Raw genomic sequence first — 25,134 nt, 5'->3', positions numbered from 1 at the left:
ATATATTTAAAAGAAGGATATTGTTGGTCAATGAAATGTAATGATCTCATTTTATGCTAAATTGCTTGAAAATATCCCAATAAGTACAAATGCCGTACACTTTATCTAAAGAATAATCATCTTCAAATGGAAAAGGCAGACGATTACACAATTTGATTTTCTGTTATTAAAAAGATTCCCAGTTTCTGTCACCACCATGTTGACTTCTCTCAGGTGAGAAAAGATAGGAAGAAACATACTTAAACAAAAATGTCCTCTCCCAAGCCGTACAGACAGAAATGTACTCCAACACACATACACACACACACAACAATGAAGTTCTCTTGTTAGTTGCTTTGCAACCATGATTTATCAGGAGAATGTCAAGGCTGGAGGTATTTCTTAACCTAAAATCTTAGCACATTGAAATGCAGTTCTCCAAATGAAATAAAACCATGTCTGTTTACTGTTATGAAATATCTGAAATACCTTTTTTATTTGAACACATCTGCAGCAGGACTAATTATAGCTAAAAGAAAAGAATTTCATGTTATCTTTTAGCATTTAAATAATTTGTAATAACATATATTAAGCAGTGAAAAACCTACTTGCCACTTTGTCTAGCTTAATTATCAAGCTTAGCTGCTTTTCACTGACTTCATTCTATCTAACCTGGTGAGGTAATTTCAGATGGTATAAATCATTGGCAAGATTAACAATATATATTAAGATGATGTATGTTTTATTGCTGCACAGCTAAACATGTCAACTAAAGTAATTATGGGTATGAAGCTCCATTTATTTTTCCATAATGGGACCCTTTAAGTCACCCACGTTTGGAATGAGGCATATCCACCTCAGCCTCTTTCTTGCTTGTTAAAAAAGCAACTTTTAACTGCATTACATCATTTAATATGGGGTTGAAAGTTCATTATCCAACACACAAATCTTTATTCCAAAAACTCTGTAACTTTAAGAGGACCTAGGGAAAAATTAGGACTTTCAGCGCTTCAGAAAGTAAATATAAATGCAAGTGTGTCTTGAGAACTGCTTGGCTGAGGGAGATGGCCATGGAATTTAGGAGATTCTATTTCCAAGTCACTCTTTTCATTACGTACTCTATGAGTTATATTAGAGAATTGCTACTACAAACTATTTGATATTAGCTCCCTGGCCTGCATCCAGATACTCATGGATGAAGTCCAGATTTTGAAAAAAATCATCATGTGGTTGGAACTCTTACTGGCAGTCACAGCAGAAGCAGTGAGAACTGCACATGCAGAGAAATCATTATCAACTCTGAGATGAAGAAGCCTTTTCAAGAGGTGAAAGGCCTATGAAATGAGTGATTTCTGTGTAATAACTTGGGTAATTTTTGTCCAGCTAACAAAGTATTTGGTGCCACATAACAAAGTCTGCCAGAAACACCCCATGCTTGTTGGGATTGGTGTTCCGTGATGTAGACAGGTTCAGGGAGAATTATAAAAGTTCAAGGCATCCACTGAGTGAGATAGCTAATGCTGTGTGACAAAGTCCATTAGTGATGTCCAGTCCAGTCTTGTAACACCTTCATTAATGAGGTGCAAGAAATAGAAACTGCTTTAATGAGATGTGCAGCTGCTGCTAAACTGAAGGGAGGTGTGATCATGGAAAGGTCCTTGGAAATAAAAACAAAAAATGACAAACTGAAATTCAAGCAGCAAACCAAGGGTGACTTGCTCACTTTGACTTTGTGCCCAAAAGTGGTAAGCACAGTTCTTTGCCTGGGATGTGCTCACAACCACCACGGTACACAGCTGAGAGCTCCAGGAGTCCCCAGCAATAACAGATCAAATGGCAAAATTCCTCAGTAACTTCAACAGTCCCCCGTCCCAGCAGAAAGAGACTACAGTCCACCACTGCAACTCTTCAGCTATTTTCTAATAAAATGATTTATTTGAAAAGCACTAAGTATGATAGCTCATATGAGAAAGGCAGAGTCAAGGATAAGAATGGAATGGAAAACTTGTCTAAAGGAATAAGCATCAGGTGAGTTAATCCTACTGAATACAACACACCAGCACTGTAAATAGGCTGAATAACAAGAAATACCTTTAAAGCTGTTCTAGGCTCTATCAATCAATGTGCTCAGAAAACCCCAAACAAACATCTCCCTGTGACCTACAAGGCTGAGCCTGAAGAAGCTGGAAAACTCATCTCCAACTGGGGAAATCCTCAGCTAAAGAATTTCTGAGAAGTGTGGTCCCTTTGAGCAATATTGACACACAAACAAGGGACCTGCAGCCTGAAGCAAACACACAGAACACGCGTTTCTCTTCTGACTATGCCAATGGATTTCTCAGTAGCTTTCCCTCCTGTCCTGGATTTTAGTTATTTTTTTTGTAGTAGGTGTGAGGGGGCAGAGCCTGGCACCCTGTGGGTGTGCCTGGGCTGTTATTCTATACCATCTCATGTCACCACAGGGGGTGAAGGTCAGGGATTCTCACTTCCAGGAAGAAGGTGGGCATGGCTTGTAGACAGGAAGAGAGGGTGCAGAGGGTCTGTCTGCCATTATTTTTCATTGTCCTGGGCCTGGTGAGCATTTTTGCATGTAAACCACCCTCTCTTTTGTACACTGTTATTAGTATTGTTGCTGTTACTGTTCATTTTCCCATCGCACTGCTGTTTACAGTAAATTATTCTCATCTCAATCCATCATCTCTGCCTTTTGTATCTCCCATGGGAAGAGGGAGAGGAGCGAGGATGCCTGGTTTGGGAGAGTCTTGGGGTAGGAGGAGGGGGGCACTAAATTAGGGAGTGCTGTTCCTAAACTACACCACCTCAACCACTCTAAACGTAAAGTTCTGTTTTAGCTTTGGTGCAATATTTTAATATTCATAAACACAAGAAGTTATAAGAATTGGACAAATGCGCACAAGGAGCATCGCAGCTTCATTGCATTTTATATTATTTCTTTCTTTTAAAAAAACCTCTCGAACTCATGGACTATTTAAACAGTTTATGAGAGCACTCCCTCCCACAGGCACCCACCTCCCACCCGCTCTCCAGGGCCAGCTGCAGCCCACACAGCTGGGCACGCACAGGGGAGCAGAGACTGGTGCAGAGCAAGCGAAAGGGACAGAGAAGAGCACTAAATGCCACAGGTGCCTTCAAGAGGAGGTGAGTTCTTCTGTGCCCTAATTTGCCTAATTATACCCATTGCTTTCAACAACAAATTGGTTTGTCCCTTTCAGAATATTGTGCACAATTTATTGTGGATCACTAGACAGTTTCCCTCCCGTTCATGTGAGCATTCCTAGTGGAAACTAATCTCAGTCTGGAAAAAGAACACCTAAGAATCCTTAAGACATATAGTAGCTGAAGAAACTGATGTCAGTGAATTGCAGATAAAAGTAGAGAAAAGCTACTGAAATGCATAGAAACTCAAAGGAAGTACCACTATTCTGCAGAGAAAATGTAAACTGACAAAGAAGTTAAAAGCTAAACTGTGGGAAAAAAACCGCTCAGTTTTGCTTGATCATTTTTATGCATGGTGAGGTTCAACAGTATTTTCAAACACAACTTTTCAGAAAAGTTCAAGTTTAACTGCTGAGGATAAATTTTGTTTAGAAACACTTTTATTTCACACAGAGTAAAGCTCTATCTGCTTGAATATAAACAGTTGCTTGAGAATTCATACTACAGTAGGACCCTAAAGTCACGAGGGGTAAATGGGTAAGGTTATTCTTACTAAGAAATAAGAAGTGAAGTATCTGAGTACAAAATACAAAGTGACAACAACAAGATTTGCCACAAATAAACCAATTTATTACTTTTTGGCAAGTCCCATACAGCATGAGTAAGAATCTTTCACTCACTACATTAGAACATTATTTAACTTTAAACGAACTGTAAACATCCTCAATATGACAAACTGTTGGTACAGGTGCTCCCTGATTCCAGCATCTTTTCTCTCTCGGTTAATCAAACAAAACTGGGACCCAAAAAAAGCAAAGAACCTTTCTCACTAAGTATCTGTAAAATGCAGCACGTGCATTTCATATCACATCAATTAAAAAAAATGCAGAGAAGAGTATTTTTGATTATTATTTTTAGTGAAATTCATAATGGTATTATGAATAGAAACACTTTATCCAAGCTATTGTATCCTATTTTTTGTTTGAAATTAAAAACATAATTTTATACAATCAAGGTAGTAAGCCAAATTCTATAGTAAACCAGCTGGTTTGATATATAAACCAACCATATTTGCTATACTGTAACAGATAAATAAGGATGTAAAAACTTATGGTCTTGTTAATACTTTGTTTTCCTGGCAGGCACCAGTTTAAAGAACTGCTTGTCCAAAACCCCCTGCTATAATTATCTGATTTTTTTCCCTCCCTCTCTCTCAAAGTGCTTTAAATCAGACATAATCTGACCCATAAAGTGAACACTTATCTCCTTCTTAAATAAGAGCAGATTTTTCTTTCTAATTTGTACGTTCCAGGAATGTCAATCTACTAGCTAGCTTTAGGACTACCAGATGTGTACTGTTAGGTCATAATCCTCAAACCAGGGCAAAGGTGTCTAATCTGGATATGAACCACTTTTGTCCAAACCAACTCAGCAGCAGTAAAATACAGATAATTATGTTATTAACTAAGGCTTTAAACAAAAAAAAATTAAAAATCACTTGTTAAAAAAACATTTGCATTACAACTTTGGTTTCAGTATGCTTCTAATTTTGAAGTCACATTTATAGCGACTTAAAGACAACAATTTACGTTTCTAACGTAAAAAGTCAAGCCACACTAAAATTCCCACCTTTCAAGTCTCTGTGCATCAAAGCAGCAATTAAACTTAATTGTTCTCCAGATCACCTTTAAAATTACTGATAAAACCCAAAGTGGTTATTTCTACATGCATGCAACCAGCTTTTTTAAGCATTATAAAACATTACACTTTTGATGACAAAGTGCTTAGATCAGCACATGCATAAATGATGAGTTCAGATGAGTTTTATGAGGACATTGAGGGGCTCTTTGTAAGATTCCTGTATCATTGAAATGCACAAATGAAAGACTATGAAGAATGAACAGTGCAGATAACTTGCATCAATGCTAACATGTACAGTCATAAACAGCAATGCTCTTGCTGCACAGGTGTTCAGTTCCTCCTGTCAGCTGCAAAAAACCCCTAACTCAATCCTTGGCAAAAATCTCACATGAAAGTCTTTAAAAAAATTGTGCAATTGCTTCAGCCAAGCTAGGTATTTTACTACTGGATTTGCCTCCAGGTCTTCTATGTCCAAATAAAGAAGGAGATCCTTACTGCAGCTTTACAAGTAGATCCTGATAGAACTAAAGGAACACTGTAGAGGATATTCCATCAACCAAAATACAATCATTTCAAATGCCTTAACTCTTCTTTTATCATCAAAATCTAACAGAAATAATGGAATAGGAACCTTCAAGTAACCTTAATTGTTCAGCAGAAATGCAGATTAACCAAAACATTTACTACTCAGTATTTTCACTGCAGCTTGGGAAGAAGCTTTATTAAAAAAAAAAATCTGATCTATATAGCCACCATATTAGAGAAGATCTTCTAAACATAATTAATACCAACAAGTTCAAAATATTATGATGTGGATTTGGTTTGGGTTTGTTTTAAATCAAGAGCTATGTCTGATTTATAGTCAAACTTTCCATGTCTTTGTTTTTTTTCCTCATTGTTAATACATTCCATTTAGTTCTACTTTCCAGTCTGTCTGGGAATTGCCTGAAGCCCAACACATCATGATGCAACTGTTATCCATGCGAATGTATCACTTTTGTATGCTAGCTGCTGTTTTCTGTAGCAGTATCTGTTACAAGTTTTACAGAATTGTAATGTTCTCCTAATCCATAGGCATGCCTCATATACCTAAAAAAAAAAAAAAGTTATAGAATTAGTGTTCAGTTTAACTAAAAGTACATGTCATGCCAAACAGTAACAACACTGGAAGACACCTTAAATAAAGCCAAGTTTGATCACAGAAAATATATAGAAAATATTCATTAAATACAAGAGCATTCATTAATAAAGACAATTTTTAATTCTGGTGACTTCCAGGCACATATTGACATATACTTTGAAGAGGGAAAAAAGTTTCCTCCTAGATCTTATATCAATTTCACAACTATTTTACAGTTATCTAACAGGCAAAATGACCTTGCAGCATTCTATAAAGCTGATACACAGTGACTGATACACACCAGACATTGTCAGCATTTTAAGTACTCCAATTACAATTTCTTCAAACTAATGTGTCAATCAAAAACAATTTCTGACCTACACGGTCATTATTCAAGCAGCATTTCAATGTCAGATATGTAATAAGAAAGTAAAAGAGCAAGTGAAAACCAAAGTTGAGCCCTATGTTATAGAAATAAGGGCACTAATTTTAAGAGACGAAATTACATACTTACACAAGTGTTATTGGTTTGCCTGAATATTCTTCACCAACGATAATGGGAGGGGAATCCATTTGCACTACTTCGATAGGTGTTTGCAAAATGTGCGACAAAGCCCTTAGCTTTAAGGCATAAAAACAATTCAGTAATAGGATTAAATCTAATGTAGGGAGGAGACAGGAAGACTAGGCATTTAATTTTAGCAGACAGTTCAAACACAACATTACAAATATTATCAGAAAATAAACTTATTAAAATAAGCAAAATTATTTTAACTTTTAAAACTTTAATTGAAAACAGGTTGCCTTAAACTAATCATCGTTTTGAGGATACAACATTGGGCTACTTTCAGTAATTTGGTAACTATCATAAAACAGTAAGACAAAAATGCACATGTAGTTTCTAAAGCTCAAGTTCTTGTTTACATGATAAAAACTGAACCTTACTCTAATCTAGGCAGCTTTGCTACCATTTAAGTCTTCCCCCACTCATAGTGTCAGTCTTTCTAATGATATTTAGACCTACTGAATTCATTAACTTGCACATCGTCCAATACATTAGAACACAGTGCACCATGAGAAAAGCTACTACTTTGGAAAACAACTTAAAACCATAGAAGGAAGTTCTTAATAAACTATTCGTGACTATGTTCCCTTATGTGTTCAGGTATTCTTCACTAAGAAGCACTTTTTTTTTTTAAGGTATATTCACTCATTCAGAATTTCCCAAATAAAAATTATCAAGACAATACTTACTTCCAGCTGACCACCCCATGCAGCTGTATTGGCTATATCATCACAGTATTTCTCAAATTCCTCTGCAGGGAAAGAAAAGACAACTTTTAGTACTTCCCTTATTTGAGAACAAGCAACTAAGGAAAAATACTGACTGTACAATGAAGAACTAGAACCAGAAAAGTACAAGCATATTATACAGCAAAACATGTATTTCACTGAAGAGAAGGAAAGAAAAATAAAAACACCAGAGGCCAAAAAAACCCAAATTCGTAACTGTTTTGGAAAGCAAATTTAAGGCTGAAGACCGGAATAAAAACAAGTGTGAGTGTAACAGGTGCAGTACATAATTTAAACTTTTTATTCAGAGAACTGGTAACAACTAACATGAAACTGCACACAGTTTTCCTTCTGTTAAATTTCAGGGGATGTTTAGACTCTAGAAAACAACCTGACAGTAGGCTTAGTTCTTACAATTGCCAGGTGTCAGGTATATTTTAAGTCTTGTAACTGTATGTAGTTCAATGGTTGAGGGTTTTTTTAAATTTCTAAATTAGCTTTTTTTTTAAACTCTATTTATTCCAAATAGTTCCTTTGTAAATAGGTAAATAAACTCTTTTCAGATCATGTTCTACAGAAACTGAGTTTAAAATTTATAAATTCCAAGCCCTCAAGCTTCTGAACCCTAAGAACAGATTGTGAGAAAAAAGAATCTTCAGATTTTCTAAAGGCTGCTCAGAATTATTTTTCATACATTTCCCTTATAACAGAAAACCACAATTCCCTGCTGCTCTGCAGAACTTCATTCAGTATTCTCTTGGGACACATTTATTCTGTGACAATTATCTCTGTCAACATGGGAAAGACAGCCCCCAGTGACCAAAGCAAATCCACAGCAATACCTATTAACTGAATGTAGCATTAAGTTAAAAAAATTATGCAGTCATTTGTGTGGTATTCCAGGCATAATAAATAAATCATGTATTGCTCAAATAAGAGGTACATAAACTCCATTTAACTGCATTTACTGAGCCATTGCTCCATACTAAAGCTCTTTATATTTTTTGGTTTAGTCTGTTTGTAAGAATGGGTTCCAAAAAACCTTGCGTTAACAATGAAAAGAAAGGGTACAATTAAAAAGTGCATCTATGCAAACTGTTATAAAATAATTATAAAATAGATTTTCTTGAATTTCACAACTATTTTCAACAGCTTTCCTATGTTGCAAAAACCAATATAAAACTTGACAAAAAAATCATCCCTAACCTGGTAGACAAGCTGCTTATAATAACTTAAATCACATCCTGGAATATGATTGCCATCTAGTAACCAGTAAATTGTGATTTATTTTTTTTTTTTAATGGGGAATAATGTTTGATAGGTTACTTTAAAAAAAAAATTCAATTACTAAGATTCAGGTATACTAAATTTCATAGCGGATCATAATTTTGTGTTCCATAAAACACAGCCAAACCAATAAAATAACAGTTCAAGAACAAACACCACAAAGGTCCCAATTCACCTATAACTCATACTGAGATTTATCAGAAACAGTTATAATACTTTTCTAAATCTCTTATGCCACAAGTCTTACCTTTGCTATACATGTCTCCAGTATTAGGGTTTGTAAGAAAGGGCAGGAAGTCATCAAAGTGACTTTGCATATACTTTGCTGTTTGGTTCCTCAGAGTTGCAACAGTCCAGGAATTCTGGCGATCCTTGAGCTGATCTTCAATAGCTTTGTACATGCAATGGCCATCTGAAGGGATCTGTTTAATCTCTAAGTGCCTTGCTGCCAAAAGGGAGGCAAGTTTCTGACTTTCAAGATGTCTAGCACCTGTTAAATTTTCTATCTCAGCTTCAGCTATCCTTTCTTCTCTTTCTTTCTCCAAGGCAGCTTTTTTCTCCTTATATTAAAAACACAAAAATTACATCAAATGTTAAAATTTAGAATATGCCTGTACAGTTCTTGGCTTAGTGCTTGCTTCTAACTCTTCAAATATTTTCTCAGTACACTTTTATCTGTGAAATATTTGCCTGAATCGGTACTACCCATTAGGGACCTTCTAAACTCAAACTTTAGTAAATTGTAAGTGACCAATATATCCTAATTGTCTCCAATACACCTAAAATTATGCGACAGAAGTCTTAATTATATCAGCATGCAAAATAACACTTTACAACACTCATACAAAGGCTATTAATTATAGCCATTTCTTCAAGATCACCTATTTCACCACTCAAGTAGGGGAATTCTAATTAAACATCAGAAAATACATAATAAGTGTGAGATCTACGACTTAAGCATATGATTGAATAATGGAGCTCATGTCAGGAAACAAACCCTTCCAGGCTAGGAACTATACATCATAAAAGACTGCTCCTAACCTAAATAATGGATAAGAATGCATATAAAGAATACTAGAAGGGATGCAATAATACATAAAAATTACCTTCATAGAATGTTTCATAAGTTCAGGCTTAAGTTAACAAGGAAGCAAATAAAAAAGGAAGCAGTATACAGGAAATGATCTTTTCACTTTCATTCTTGAAATTCAGCATAAATCAAGACCAGACTGGTTCAGGCAATCACAATATAGGAAAACCAGACTAGAGCTCCCAGCTTGCCTAGACATGGTGCCATGAATTATGAACATCCTTTTATTATGTTTGCAGTGATCATGTAAGAGGGGATGGACTATGCAATAAAGCAGCATTCCTCTGGCCCTGAACTAATATTCATGCAGGTACAATGAGAATGCTAATCCATCATAGCTTAATATCTGAGGCTTAACCAGATTTAAGTCTAACAGCCAGGACACCAGGTAGTGTTTCTTAACAACTCAGAATTTTAAAAGAAGTTCAGTATTAATGTTCTTTTGTTAAACAAGTAAAGTCCTGCTATTGCATATTTTCCACATAGTATTTTCCATTATTTTAATTAATTTTTAAAATTTCATCCATTATTTTAATTCTATTTAATTTTAATAAATTTTTAGTGAAATGCTTTCAAAAATCATTTGCTTTACATAATTTCTTTTTTCTGTCTCCCATTTCCCGACCTATTCTGATTCCCAGCTCATGGCTGAGGGTAGAGAAGTACAACTATTTATAAAACGCTTACATATCTCTAGGTAGCAGATTTACAGATTTTCAAGGCACCCAGTAGGTACAGCATCAATACTGAATTAGCCAGTCCCCTGCAAAATTGTTTAACTTTGGTTAGTGCAATAAAAGTTTAATTGAACATAATGTCAATCAATTATTTGTAAAATATTTAATGTGAAGTCATACCCGCCTCTTCTGTGCTTTTGATATTCGAGGATGCTGAATCTGTCGCTCTACTCCTTCGAGCTCTAAATTTGCAACCCCATCAGCTACAGAATCTGTCTAAAAAAAAAAAAAAAGTTAGATGTTCTTATTAGTATAAAGATATGCATCTTCTGAAACAGTTTTAAGTTCTGTTCATGGGCATATTTACAAATTTCAGCCACAAAGATCTGTGTATGGCGCAGTACCTGTCAAAACCAAAAGTAGAGCATTTCATATCCCAAACCATGGTCATGCAGTTCGTTACTTTTTCTGTATTCTTGACAAAGAGATGGTTACGAAAGGAGCATCTCAAACTTAAGCTGTTCCCTTTCATACTTCAGTATGTTCTCTTCAGTAAGTTCTCTTACATACTGAAGTGTGAACACTGCTCACGGGTGGAAAGAAAAGGTTTTCCTCATCACAATAGCCACTGGTATCCAGCCAGCCATTATCAAGTCTGTGACAACTAAGCAGAAGACTCCACCTTCCATACCAAAGTGTAACCAGCAGTTAGAAAAGACAGGGAGTTGACACTTCTCAAGAAAAACTACAAAGCTAACCCTGTAACTGTATGAGCTAGATGTCACCTTTGGAAGCATGAATATGTTCAATCTAAATAAAAAGCTGAGAAGGGAAAGAAACCATACATATCAAAACAAGATCTTCACAGGCAAAGCTGAGTCCAGGCTAAGGATTTTAGCTTGAAAGATCCTCCATCTCCATCAGAAAGTTTTTACAGCTCATTGTAGCAGGATACTCTGCCTAAGTGGGGGTAAAACACCTCCGACAATACCCTGTTTGCAGAAGTTATTAGTGCTGCATAGAGAAGGGGGTGATACTGCTTTTGGTAACACTCCAGGACATGTATGAGCGCAGAGCAAGTGTCATTCACAGGTAACTATGGCACCAATTTAGCCACAAGCTCTATTTCTATTGAGGTAGGAGAAAGTAAATGAACAGGCCTACTTGCACAATCGGTCCTTAAATTCAGGCACATGATACAAATAGAATACTTTACAGTACTGCATATACAGAATTAAGTCTGTGGATTGCAAATTCACTACTTCCGAAGTTTCCAACACTCTCCTTATTAACGGTTAAAACACAGGTCAACTTTTGTATGTCATACAAGTATTTAGTAGTGTCTAGTTTACTCAGGTGGTCATATTTTCTGCAGCTAAATTTGAATAATGCTAAGCCTCTGTTAAAAAATAAGTGGTTTGTCATCAAACTGGCATCATTCAAGTATGCAGCTGTGTTGCCAACAAGGCAGAACAGCAGCATTTATGAAGACAATTCTCATCAAAGAAAGTGTCCTCCGACAAAAAAAAAAATCAGTTACACTGTTGACAGAATTGCAAGATAAAACACACTGGATAAGTCAAACACCTACTGAAGGTCAACAGTACTCTAGTAGTCTACATAAGATACTTAGAGTGGCAATATAACAGTAACTTAAAAAATAATTCTCTAACATGACTGAGCTACTCATGCAGCCTTAAGAGCAAAACCAAAGACTTCTTCTGGTGGTGCACCCTTACCCCTATGTGGGCCTTCTCTACCTCTTTGGGCCTGCTTTACAATCTCAGAAATTCTCATTACACCTTGGCCTTTGTGTAGTGAGTTGGCTGGTGAAGCATCCCTTGAGCAAACCAGAACTCTTGCATGGCTTCCATGGGAGTGGCACCGTTCATACCAGGGATACCTTTTGCCTGACCAAGGAAGTGAATTGGAAATAATCAGTTACCTGCCCTACCGTCCCCCTTAGCCTTGGAACATTATCCACCTCAATCAGAACTGGAGCGGAATGTTACCATTGTTACTGGACTAATGAATAATTTCAGTAATTATCAACTTGGGTTAGTGCCAGAATGGGAAGTTATTAATGTCTAAAGCCGATCCTAAACACAGTGGTCCTAAGTGAGACCCGAAGCGGTCTCCTGGGCCACAGTGGGCTTTGCCAGCACCACTGGCAAAGGGGAATTGTACATTTATAGATATATATCTTTGTGTCTGTGTGCATGTCTGTGTGAATTGATTTAAACACCCTAGAGCAAGTGTAATATGAATGTTGCTGTCTTGGATCTATACATAAGTGAGTTACTATTGTGATTACAGTTAATCCTATTGAACCACCTTGCAAATTAGTCAATGATTAAGTGCTGCTAAAATCCTTCAGATGTAAACAGCCACCCAAGTCCGTGACTAAGTTTAAACTCAGCCACAACTAGGCTCCATCAGCAATTTAGAAAGCAAGGGGGTCCACTCCAAATCTTAAACTCAATGCTAGGGTCTCTCTTTTGCATCCCCAGTCTCTATGCAAATCATTCTAAATTAATTCAATTTTCCTTGTATGCCTCATCCATGGATTAGGTAACAGTAAACCTTGCCATCAAATTTTGTCGTGCTTTTGCAAATTTATAATAAACCTGCTTTTGACAATATCTTTGAAAGTGATTCTTTGAGCAACCAAACCACTTCTTCTCAACAGTGCTCAACAACAAGAAAATCCCACTGTTAAACGCCTCTTCCAGCAATGACCACTCATCCCAACAGCTGAATCTTTCTGAAGTTGGAAAGAGTTACTAATACCGTGAAGAAAAGGATAAGTACTTTCAAGCGTTATTTCATTATGATTTTTAGAAGTTAAAAAAGCCTTAACACAAATTGTACATGTACAACACCAGCTGAATTTATGGCACCTACCTTATTCTGTTCAGGTAAAGCTTCCTTCAGCTGCTTTAATTCCTCCTTCTGCTTCTGTTCAAGTTCTGCCTCTAGTTTGGCAACTTCATCAGCCAGCTGTTTTCGTCTCTTTTTATCATTCTTGGGAACAGCATTTTTCATGCCTTGAATTTTTGCTGTTAGAGTAGTGCAATAAAACATTATTTCTAAATATAGATACACCATGGCCATTGCAGAAAAGACAACTGCAAATCACACAAAAAAAATAAATTTACAAACATCAAGATATCAGTATAACAGTTTAGCTGTGAGACTGCTTGTTCTAATAATCACATTTTCTCTAAGTGGCTATATTTCTTCTTAAAAGATGCAAACTGCCGTTTCTTTCTTTCTCTGGAGAAGAACTTATACCGCGTTACTAATATACATACTTACGAACTTCATCAATGCAGCAGACTTCGGCCTCTTGCCTTTGAAATGATTATTCAGGCATTGAGATCTCAAATCTCACAGGAAAGAAGTGTAAATTTTTAATCACACAAGTAGCAGATTAAGAGTAAAAAGAAAGTTTACCTGTCCTTAAAATAAATTTTCTAAAGCAAAATGAGTATTTAAAAAATAATAATTAAAAAAAACCCTTAACTTGCTTGAATTCCATAAGCATTTTTAGTCTTCAAGTAAATGCTCCATTTCTCAACCATAGAATGGTTTGGTTAGAAAGAATGTCCAGAGGTCACCTAGTTCAATCTCCTGCTCAAAGTGGGGATGAATTCAAAGATACATCAGGTTATATTAATTCAGATGGAACTGGAATTTATCCAGATGACTGTGCAAAGCCTCCAGGGATGGACATTCTGCAACCTCTCTGGGCAGCTTTATTCTCAACGTTTAATGATTCTTGCCATGAAAATATTTTCTCTTCTTCCCATGAAAATTCCATTCTCCACATTGGCTCCACACATTACACAGTGGAAACCAGATTCCCCATAGTCTTCTCTTTTTCTCCAGGCTGAATACAGCTTCCATGGTCCATGTTCTTACGTGAATACTCCCTGCTAGCTCTGTCACTTTTGTATTCACTGTTTTAGAGTTACAGCACCAATTATTTAACACCCTGCTCGCTATCCATCACCTGTACATTTTCCTGTCCCTCACCCTCGACTGACACAACTGAGCTAGATAATGGTGATGATAATGAAACTTTTCAAGGGAAGGCAGGAAGAATGCTCACACTGAAAGATTTATGTTAAGCATTCAGTCTCACAGATGAATAGGTTGAGTATGACAGAAAAGCAGCTTTGTTCATAAAAATTAACATAATGGGGGAGAAGAGAATCCAGGATTTAAAAGGCATAAACAAAACCAAGAGAGTAGTGGGGGTTGAATTTTCAGAGGCTGAGATGCACTTTATGTTAATTCTTATGAACTCTGAGTTAAACAATTACTCATTACACACACGAGGAATGTATCTTTCAAGTAGGCCAATATATGTCTATAGGTCACCTGCCTCTGCTAACTGGGAAAACTGGGGCTCTGCCTTCTATACACCCCTCCCACCATTTGGTAGGGGAGGGCTACAATTATCACCTTCTCTAGGTGGAAAAATCCTCTGTTCCTCAGCCTCTCCCCATCCATGTGCCACGTGGTCCAGCCAGCTAACCTCAATGCTTGATTCCTACCCCTCTTTTCAATTTCAACTAAATTTGAGGGAGGAAAAGGCATCTCAAAACAAGAAGTTCCTACAGATTTAATGATAACATGAAGTCTAATACTGTCTCGTTTCTCCTTTAACCCTGTGATAAAAGGCTGAAGATGGGCGTACTTCATTACATACCAAAACAGCCAAACAAGGAAAGGGCCGTAGTAATATACCAGCAATGAGAAAGGTTTAACAAAAAAACCCAGAATCCAGCTAAAAGACTTACTTAAGTATATTAATTTACTGTAATAGGGTAGGTAAAGTGTTACAAGTTCATAGGAGGCACTGTAAGATCAGACAGATCTTCTACTACAGATACTTTACTATGGCTGGACAGGATGTAAAAGTTCATTTCAGATCAAGTGCACTTTGAATGAAAAAATGCAGCTGCTTGGGCAGCAAAATCCCCTATGCAGGCTTTTCAATCTAAAATGCCTAATAAAAGCACGCCTTCTTTAACTTAAAACCAAAGTAGCAAAACTCCAAGACCACACCAATGGCCCAGCATCATGCCACAGCTCCCATGCATGTCCCGGCTCCCAGGATCGCGGCAAGGCGAACTCCGCAGGCTGAGCAGCACCACACCCAGCGGCACAACGCGGCTCCGACACCGCTGCCCACACGCGCTATATTCGCCGTCCTCGTCCCCTTGCGAAGGCACTGCAAAGGCTGCTCCCTCCTTTCCCGCAGCCGCCACCGCCCCTCCCGCCCCTCCGCGCAGCCGGCGCAGCCGAGCGGGGCTTCCGCGGAGCATCCCCCGAGGGAAGGCGAGAGCGGGACGCCGAGCCCCGCCGTCCCGCGTGCTCCCGCCGCCTCCCCTGGGCTGAGGCACCCGCTCTTCCCGCTCCCGAGCCATAGCTCCCCTCACCCTGGAGCTCCCGCTTCTCCTTGCGCTGCCGCTTCACCAGCTGCTGCAGCGGCCCGTCGGGCCCCGGCTCCTCGTCCCCCGAGCCCTCCATGGGCGCCCGGAGGCGGCGGGACACGCCTGACCCCCGACCCCGGCGGGAGGCGGGAGCTCGCCGCGCTTCCGCCAGCGCCGCCCGCCCGGCACCGCCTCAGCCTCCGCCCTGAGGGGAGGAGCGGCCCGGCCCCCGCTCCTGAGCTCGGGCCGTGGGAGGAGGTGGAAGCGCTTGGTTTGTTCAGGGCTGGGAGAGCACGGGTAGAGCTCCACCCGCCTTCTCTGTCCGCTCACGTCTGCGGGGCTGCTCTCTCCTGCCTCCTGCCCGGTACAGGATCCCGGTGGACAAGTCTGCATTAGGAAAAAACGATACGTTTAGCTCAACTAGAGGGAAATCCTATTAAAGAGGGAGGGTAGAGGTGAGAAGGGAATAGTTTAGGGGTTTTACGTGATTTATCATATTAAGGGGGGGAAAAAAAATTAACCTGTTCGCTGCTGTGCGAGTTTTTCGAGCGTGCAGTGTCTGCGAGTTTTTTACCCGGAGCTACTTACAGGTAAAAAATACCCAGGAGGGCTCACGATTTTCTAAGTTGGCATGTTTCACCATTGTGAAATTACTCCTCATAAAGTCTCACATTTTAAATACAGTAAAAATCCAAACTTCTTGTTTGGAGCGAAATCCCCACCTCAAAGTGGGAACAACAGATTCTTGTGAGATGCTTTTCTGCTCAGTGCAGTCACCAACACTATTTTGTGGAATATCAGTTGATCTAGGCAAAATATAAACTTTACTATTTTAATTGGGTTTAAAATTATTCAAACTGAGCAAAAACTTTGGTAATGGAACAGAGTGTTTTTGCTTAACTCTTAATGTCATTGCTGTCATTTTTTTAACATTTTTATGAACAGAACCTCTAGAAGAATTCCATTCTGGAGGTACTTAAAAAACAGTAGATGTGTTGCTTAGGGAAACGGTTTGGTGATGGACTTAGCAGTGCTGGGTTAACAGACTCGAAGACCATCTTAAACATCTTTTCCAACCTAAATGATTCTGAGATACTGTGAAGTTCACTGTCAAGTGCAAAGAAACGCCACAAGTCTAAAATAGAATCTTAACATGATGGATCAAACTCTTTCGGTGTATAGAACCACTCATTTTTTTAGATCTCCTTTACAACTATGTTGAAATGTAAATAATTTTCAGATTTGTACGTCAATACCTGGAAATATAATTTTCCTTTCCCTCCACCTGCTATTTCCAGCCTATCAGAACAAAACAGATCACAGATCAACTAGGAAAAGAAAAGGGGGATAACTGGCTTTTAGCTAGGAAAATAGTTTAGCACTGGAAATTACTAGGGTGGCCCTATAAACATTCTGTAAATCCAGAATAGGGACAAATCCAGGGTGGATTTTGTCTTAACTAACTTACACATGCTCTATATCAGTTTGTTAATGGTTTATATTTGTCCATGCACGTGTGTATACACAAATATGCTAACATTTAATACATGCTCTTGAATATGCTGTATATTTAAAAATAAAATACTGGTTTACACTGTTGAAAGATACTGCAGGTATCTCAGTGTGCAAGCTGTGAATTGAGCCCTGGCTGGGGGAAGTGGCTGGAGTGCCAGGCAGTGGGCAGTGAATGGGTGAGGGCCCTTTGCCCGAAAAAGGGCCCAGGGACCTACGGCACCAGCCAGGGCATGGCCGGGCACTCTGAGGCTCTGCAGGACCCAGTGAACAAGGAGACCCCAGACCAAAACCCACCATTGGACCAGGAGGTGCATGAAGTGCAGGTACACAGACTGTGAGGGTGTAATAAAGCAGAACTAGCACAGCAGGCAGAAGGAAACAGGAACCACTGGCCAGTGAATGACCCGAATTGGGATGATGGTACTGCAGAGGACAGGGCTGCTTGTCACACAGGACTTAAAAACCTGGTTGAAGCAATAATAATATGTGGGGAACAAAGGGTTTATTGGACTAAAATAAAGCAATGTAGACAGAGAATGGACGAACATCCTTTTGAGGCAACCTCCAACAGGTTTTACTAGAATATGGGTGAATTACTTCACTAAGCTTTAGTGATATACTTGTAATTAGTGTCTTTGTAGATCAGGCATCCCCAGACATCTGGAAGTATTTTAAGAAATATATTCCAGAGTGGCAGGGAGTAAAACTACAGAAAATTTTACACATAGCAGTATTTGCATATGATGGGCGGAAGAAAAAAGGAGGGCAGAGCAAGTAGAGGAGGAAAGGGAAATTGGAGAAACAGTGGAAAATCTGGTGACTGTTGCCTTGACTGGAAATCTCTGAGGGAGAAAAAGGAAGAGAGGAAGACCAAATACACTTAGTGGATCTAAACCAGAAAGCAGGAATAGACAGAGAAGAAGGAATGTGGAAATGGAGTGTTGCTATTGTAGAAATTTAGGACATAGACAAAGAGAATATCCCCTCCAACCAAGAGGAGGAAATGAGCAGGAGAGATTAATTGTGTGAGAACAAACAGTCATAATGACTAGAGGCCAGAGATTCTACTGAATTTGAGGGAACAATAGAATTAGAAGTATACAATTTGTGGAGAATGCCAATGGGGTGATCAATGGGGACATATGGTATGTGGGGTAGAGGGTCTCAATGTTGAATTTCTGGTGGGAGCCACATTATTCCTCTTAACGTTTACTCCAAGAGGGTCAGTAACCACAGACTAAGTTTTCCTACATGGAGTCACTGGGCAGGAAAAAAAGTATATAAGTAAATCCTAATTAGCAACAATAGGAAATAAGAGTGTATGGGGAGGATTCATATAAGTAGAAGATTCTCCAATGTGCTTGTTAGGGAGACACCTTCTACAGGCATTAGATGCAGAATTGTGTTTGTTGCCGAAGGAACGGATTTAACAATTGTGGGACTGAGTGTGATTACTTAGAGCTCCAAAAGAGAAAAGAAGATACGAGAAATATTGAAAGCTGTGCTATCAGACTTTTGGGGTAAAACCAGATCAGGTGAGGTAGTGGTGGTTTTAGCATAGCCTGAATGTATTCAAGCCAAGGGAGGAGTGCCACCCAGTGTGAGACAGTACCCTATTCCCCTGGAAGCTAAGAAAAGTGTCCAAAACCAGAGAGACTAATACTTAGCCAAAGGCATTTTAAAGGTATGTGTGTGTGCACATAACATCCTTATACTGCCTGTAAAGAAGAATAGGTTAGATGAAGATGGAGACCCCAAGTACTGCTCATGCAGGAGTTGCAGGCAATTAACCAACACGTGATGACCCCTCACCCAGTGCTGTCAGGCCCATCAACTACACTTTTGCAAATACCACAAGACAGATGTTTTATTGTAAATAATTTAACAGCTGCCTTTTTCAGCATCCCATTAGATGAAGAAAGTCAACCTTTGTTTGCCTTCAAACTGTACTGTTGACACAGTATGTTTTATAGATGTAAAAAGAGCATATAAGAGCAGAAAAGAGTATGCTCAAAGGTATCAACATGTGCCACCTGATATACAGCAATATAATATACAGCCTGAAGATGAAGTTTTAATTAAGGTATTTGCTAGAAAATCCAAGTTAGAACCTAAATGGGAAGGCCATATCCTGTCCTACTATGTTCTTATTTTGTTGTTTAAAGTTTTGCTGTTAAAGTTTTAGGTAAGGAAAACTGGATACACCATTCTCGCATCAAATGAAGAGTGGATGATCAACCAGTTGATAAATAAATGACTTCTGAGAATCCTTGGTGATTTTGTATTGGTAATCATTTAAGTATTTGTGCATAAGAATCTATAATCTTGTACTCCACCCTATGGCAATCTTGTTAGCCTTAATTGTCTTTTGTTTGTTACGTGTAATAATGCTGTATGTAAGGGCAGAGGTTAAATGCCTCAGAAGTTTTTTCTTTTTTTCTTTCAGTATATTAGCAGGAATGCTCAATTAAAACAAAGGGGGACTGTTGAGGAATGCACTTAGTTCAGGTTGCTTGGTGCGTGCTGTGCACATTGTGCCCTGTGCGGCTGGAACCGCAGGCACTGAGCCGTGAAGGAGCACTGACCTTTTGCCTGACAAAGGGAATGGGGGCGTGCAACACCAGCCAGGCAGGATGGTCAGTCACCCAGAGACTCTGCAGGACCTGATGAACAACAAGAAGACCCCAGACCAAAAACCACCACTGGACCAAGAGGTGCGTGAAGCGTGGGTGCACAGACCACAGGGTGGTACAGAACCCCAGGCACCCACCTCCTTAAGTCACTGCACCACGATTAAACTACTTGCAGGAACAGTATGTCTGGGACTCTGCCATGGGAAACCTGGGGTTGAGCTGGTGAGGGAAACTTGTGTGAGTGTGGAGTGTGCAGGGAGTCAAACAGGGCACCTGTTGGGTCACTGGACTCTCTTACTGCAAAGGGGCCTCTGTCCCGGCAGATAAAGTCTGGAGTGGTGCGACTGAGACTCCCAGGGTGACATCCTAATGGTCAGATGGGAAAGTTTGCTTAACATATAACCACCTAGATTTCAGTTTCTTTTAAACTTTAGAAATTGCAGCAAAATAAAAAAAAATCCTCTTTTTACCATACAAGACACTGTTATTAGATGTTCAGACATATGAAACTGTCCTTCAAGCAGGCTGAGATCTCCAGTGTTTTGGGGGACTACAGCCTTAAATCTTTCAGGAAAAAAAAGGTAGCAGAGGCTCCTTCCCTCCAACAGAACTATCCCCAATCAAAGGGTAGTCACTACAGGGATCCAGTGAGGTCCCTGTAGTGACAACTGGTTTTAGTCCAGGCTTCTGCCATATCTTTAGCAGTAATCCAAAAGCATATAGAATAAATACCAATGACCAAATAAATACCTCAAGTCACCAAGTGAGAAGTGCTAAGTGTTGATGTAGGTAAGTTGATTAAAGTGATTTTACAATATGCTAGCCTCATTTCAACAACAGTTATCTTAATATAGCTGATCTCAAATTTACACAAGAATGGAGATTTTAGGGCACACTAAGTATGAGGTTCAAGAGCAGAGGTACCATAAATGCCGGGGAGGTCATGCTGCACAGCCAGCTAACGATGAGTTTCCTCTGCTTCTATGAAACCTGGAATAAATGAAAGCTATTAAGAACAGCACTGCCCTTGCTAGCAGCAGGCCACAGACTCAATGCCTCAGTTCTGACCTGCAGGGCTTGTTATCAGCCTGTGGTGAGAGCCTGCCGTGGGAACAGGAGCTTTGCGCCAGACGACTGTTATAAACTGGAGTTTAATGTGGGATAACAGCAAAGTCCTTGAAAACACTGAAAACAGACAACCCAACATTATAAACTAACTCATGCCAATTGTGGTCAAAAAAACCCACATCACAAGTTTTGGAGACAACAGCTTTAAGCATACCAAAGGGAAGCAGCAGTTGAGCTAGAGAGAATCAACCCAGCAGCAGGAGGAGCCATTTGCTGAGGCCTGAGAAAATGACACTCTCCGATATTGCAATGTGTGAGTATGGCTTAGGGGGTGGAGACTAAAGGCTGCTGGCTGTTCAGAAATCCTTATAAAAGGAAAAAATTCTGAATTTGGGGAAATTGTCACCGTGGGGACCCGCAGTCATGTTATCTCTGTGGGACTGCCAGGCTGGAATGCATGCCACATACTCTCTCTGCTTGCACCTAAGGCCCCAATGCTTCTCCTGCACTGCCTGCTCCAGGGGCTCTGCCTGCTCGCACCAGGATCCCTGGTTCCTCAGGGACCTCTTGATCTGCCAGCTCATCAGTGCTATGTACATCAGGATTGTGTATATGCACATTTGTCCTCTGGTTTGCCTCTCTGATGATGACAGTACCTAGCTTGAGCCTTCCTACATGTAAGCTCAGCTTAGCTAATTATGATTCCTGAGTAGAAGAGGTGGTTTAGCAGATAAGGTCATAATGAAACACAATGGTTAGAAGTTGAAATGAAAAAAAGAAAAGAAATAACTGAAATATGAGGTAACTAGCTGTGAAGCACTTTATCTAGGATGCGATAGGTTCGCTGACACATAGGTCTTTAAACCAAGACTGAAAGCCTTCCTATGTATATATGTTAGCTCAGGTCTAAGTTATAGGCTTCATGCAAGCAGCATTTACTGACTTTCTCAGAATTCAAAGAAGTCTTACTGGATTACTATAATGGCCCTTTCTGGTATTAAAATTTATGACTTCGTTAATCTGTTCTGTAGGAATTTAAGCTTCCCATTGAAATCAATGATAGCTGTAAGATGCTCTGTACTAAGTACCATCTGCGCAGTGTGTCTCACACTCTGTCAAAATTGAAACTTTCAGAATTAAAGGGCACTTTTGCAACATGACAATATTGTTGAGTTAGTCACTGAAGTCAGTAACTTGATACCTGTGATACCAGCTGACTTGGACAGTGAATTAACCAGCTGCCGGTGTTCTCTTTCTGTTGTATTTGCTTTCTGGGGAGTAAAGCATGCATGGCTATTTAAAGTACTGCACTTTGACATCCTTTCTAGTATCACTCTCCCAGTGGTTTCTCAGTAAGCATGCTAAACATCAGGAAGGTCGCTTGTTTATTGATATCTTTTAAGTTGTGGGAGGACCCCGGTACTTCTGTCACTCTCCAAAAATCTTGATATCATTTCTTCAATTGTAAAACCAATATGCTAAAGCTGTTTGGCAGACAGTTTTCATGACAGCAGTAAAGACTATCTAAGTCTTACTTGGCTAAATTATATAAAACACTGGTCAAGCAAAGAAGCTGTCTTACTATTTTTAGGCCAGTGCATATCTCATTCCTCTCCACTATCTACAAGTTGTTTCTTGCTGAGCAATAAAGTGAATTATAGGCTGGTTATAGCCATACACAAAACTCTGTTGAAGTGGCTCTGTTGTTTTGCTAAGGTTTTATTGAGAGTTTTCTGATTTACGTACTACATAATCAGTCAATCTTGGTCACTTGAGACTAGATATTGGAGGAAAAGTAGCTAAACTTTTCTTTACTCTATGCAATAAAACTGGCTGGTAATAAGATTTGCAATTACTCTACATGAATTAAGTATACATGACCTTGCAATGAAGCCTCCACAGAGCATAAAGAGCAATATGGCATGTTCTGTTTGGCTTCTAAAATTATCTCCTAATGCAGTATATGTACCATATATTGTCTGAAAGTTCACTTATATCAGTAAATGAACTAGCTGAGATTTTCCTATTGTTCATTTATGTTTGCTGGAAACAGTGCTATCACATTTTCACAGCAGGACATCTGCAACAGAGATCCCTCATCTATGAAACTGTTTTCTAATAATTTTTCAACACAAATATGACAAGAGTCAGGACCTAATTCATATCAAATCACTTAATAAAATCTGTAATGAGTCATATTTGTCAGTTAAAAAAATAGTGGTGTTTATTTCTGGATTTGACATTTTAGAGCTTACAAAGACCAATGTATTTACCTTCTGTATTTGTAGCACCAGAAGGTGTAAAAAGAATCTCAGGTCTCTGTTGATGCAAGCAGATTCAGAGTCACTCATTATTCACAGTTGTTTCACAAATGCTGGGATGCAGAGAGACTGCGGCTGTTACCTGGAGAAGTCCTTGATTTCTATGAAGACTGCTATTGGGAAATGTGTCTGTTAGCACTAGCTTATTTTGCCAGCCTCAGCAAATGTATTGTGAGCTTTGCAGTGTTTTGCTTTCTTAAATCTTAGCAGCCAGAATGGTGAGATTTCATGAAAACCCACGAGTCTGGATTTTTAAGCAGTTTTTTTAGCTATATAACTGAGATGTGATCTATGTTTGACAAGAGGTGGCTTGAATGCATCCTAAATGCTCAGAAACAACAGGCAGAATGAAAAAGCCCAGCTGCAGCTCTTTACACTGCTTTTCAGAAGAAAAAAAAATTAAAAATTGAATGTTTGGGATTTCCAGTAAAGTACAGTCCCTTAATGCATTCAGCAGTCTGTCAGTCAGGTTTCACAGGGTTAGCACTGGGTGTCATCACATTTTGCTGGTGTAGTCTTGGCAAGAATCTTGGCCAATAATCCACACTCTGCTAAACCCCTTGGAGCTGCTATCATTTTCACTATGCTCTTTATTTACTTTCTAGATTGTGGAGTTGCCAAATATAGCTCATCATATTGTTATAAAACAATGAAAGAGAGTGTCACATGTTAAGCAGACATTTTTTTGCCAGGTAATCTTCCCATATCTCATAATGAAAAAAAAAACAACAGAAACCGTAGGTACTCCTTAAACGGCTAAGAAGTGTAACTGGACACTACAACCTCTGAGACTCTCAAAGTAACATTCAATAGCAAGCATTCCAGTTAAAATTGCATTTTACTTGTACATAGATTTCAAGACAAATATATGACTAAGAAATTGCACTGTGATTTCTGCGATATAAGTTCTTATATCAATAAAATACAGTTATACCTTTGAATAACTTTCCAGCATACAGAATTCTCTCCATCATTTCCAGCACACATAATTGTTTCCATCCCTGCTACAACTCAACCAAAAATATTCATCTGTGTCAGACAAACTGCTGGCCAGGGATGAAGTACCAAGCTAAACCCATTCTCTAATCTCAGTTCTGGGCTGCCAGTACCCCCCCACAGCACTGAGTCCTTGAGCCCACCTGTAGATCTCTCATCTGCTGGGTACCCTGGGAGGGAAGAAAGGAATCTGCCTGACTTGAGTGCCCTAAGGACAAGGAAAAGCCAACCAGAAGATTCAGAAGAGGAGTCTGGAAATCCAGACACAGGGAAAGGAAAGCGAAAATTCTGAAAGGAACTAGACAGATCATATTTGAAAAGAGAGATCATGGCTGTGACAAGAGGAAAGAGTGTCTGGAGCCAGTAGAAAATGGAAGGGGGAACTGGAAAAAGTGTGTTTGACAAAGGGAGAGGAATTGAGGGGGTTAAAACACAGAAACAGGTTGCCCAGAGAGATGGGACATGGCCCACCCCGGAAGCATTCAAGGTCAGGTTGGACAGGGTTCTGAGCAACATGATGTAGTAGAAGGTGTCTCTGCTCATTGCACAGGGGCTGGACTAAATGGGTTTTAAAGGACACTTTCAACTCAAACTATTCTACAGTCTTATGAATTCTAAAATAGGGGGATGAATAATGGGACTAGGAGTAGTCAGAGAAGAAGGCAAACAATCATTGATCCCTATCTCAGATAGGTGGACTTAGGAGATATCTCTGGCAAGAAGCAAGGCTGCAAGAGAAAACTGGGATAAGCTGAGTGAGAAGCCAGAGAAGAGGACAAAGCAAGAGATAAACCAGGGTAAGGACTTGGAGTGGTAAATACGAGTACTGGGGTAATTAATGGTTAAAAGAGATTGACAAAACAGATGGACAAATTCCAGAACTCAGCAGTGTA

The 25,134-nt window shown here is 39.2% G+C and overlaps 1 protein-coding gene across 1 annotated transcript; it reads right to left on the bottom strand.

The window, feature by feature from the left end:
- Nucleotides 1–3,764: 3,764 nt before the first annotated feature.
- Nucleotides 3,765–15,888, bottom strand: OTUD6B (OTU domain containing 6B). Its single transcript, XM_017830612.1, has 7 exons — nt 15,715–15,888; nt 13,169–13,323; nt 10,445–10,540; nt 8,745–9,057; nt 7,172–7,233; nt 6,432–6,538; nt 3,765–5,886 (listed from the first exon to the last, which is right to left on the bottom strand). The coding sequence occupies exons 1-7, from the start codon at nt 15,803–15,805 to the stop codon at nt 5,802–5,804; spliced, it is 909 nt and encodes a 302-aa protein (XP_017686101.1). The 5' UTR covers nt 15,806–15,888; the 3' UTR covers nt 3,765–5,801.
- Nucleotides 15,889–25,134: the final 9,246 nt, after the last annotated feature.

Source organism: Lepidothrix coronata, unplaced genomic scaffold (genome assembly GCF_001604755.1).
Source record: "Lepidothrix coronata isolate B3197 unplaced genomic scaffold, Lepidothrix_coronata-1.0 Scaffold181, whole genome shotgun sequence".
Classification (NCBI taxonomy): domain Eukaryota; kingdom Metazoa; phylum Chordata; class Aves; order Passeriformes; family Pipridae; genus Lepidothrix; species Lepidothrix coronata.
This window is presented reverse-complemented; position numbering and strand designations above follow the sequence as displayed.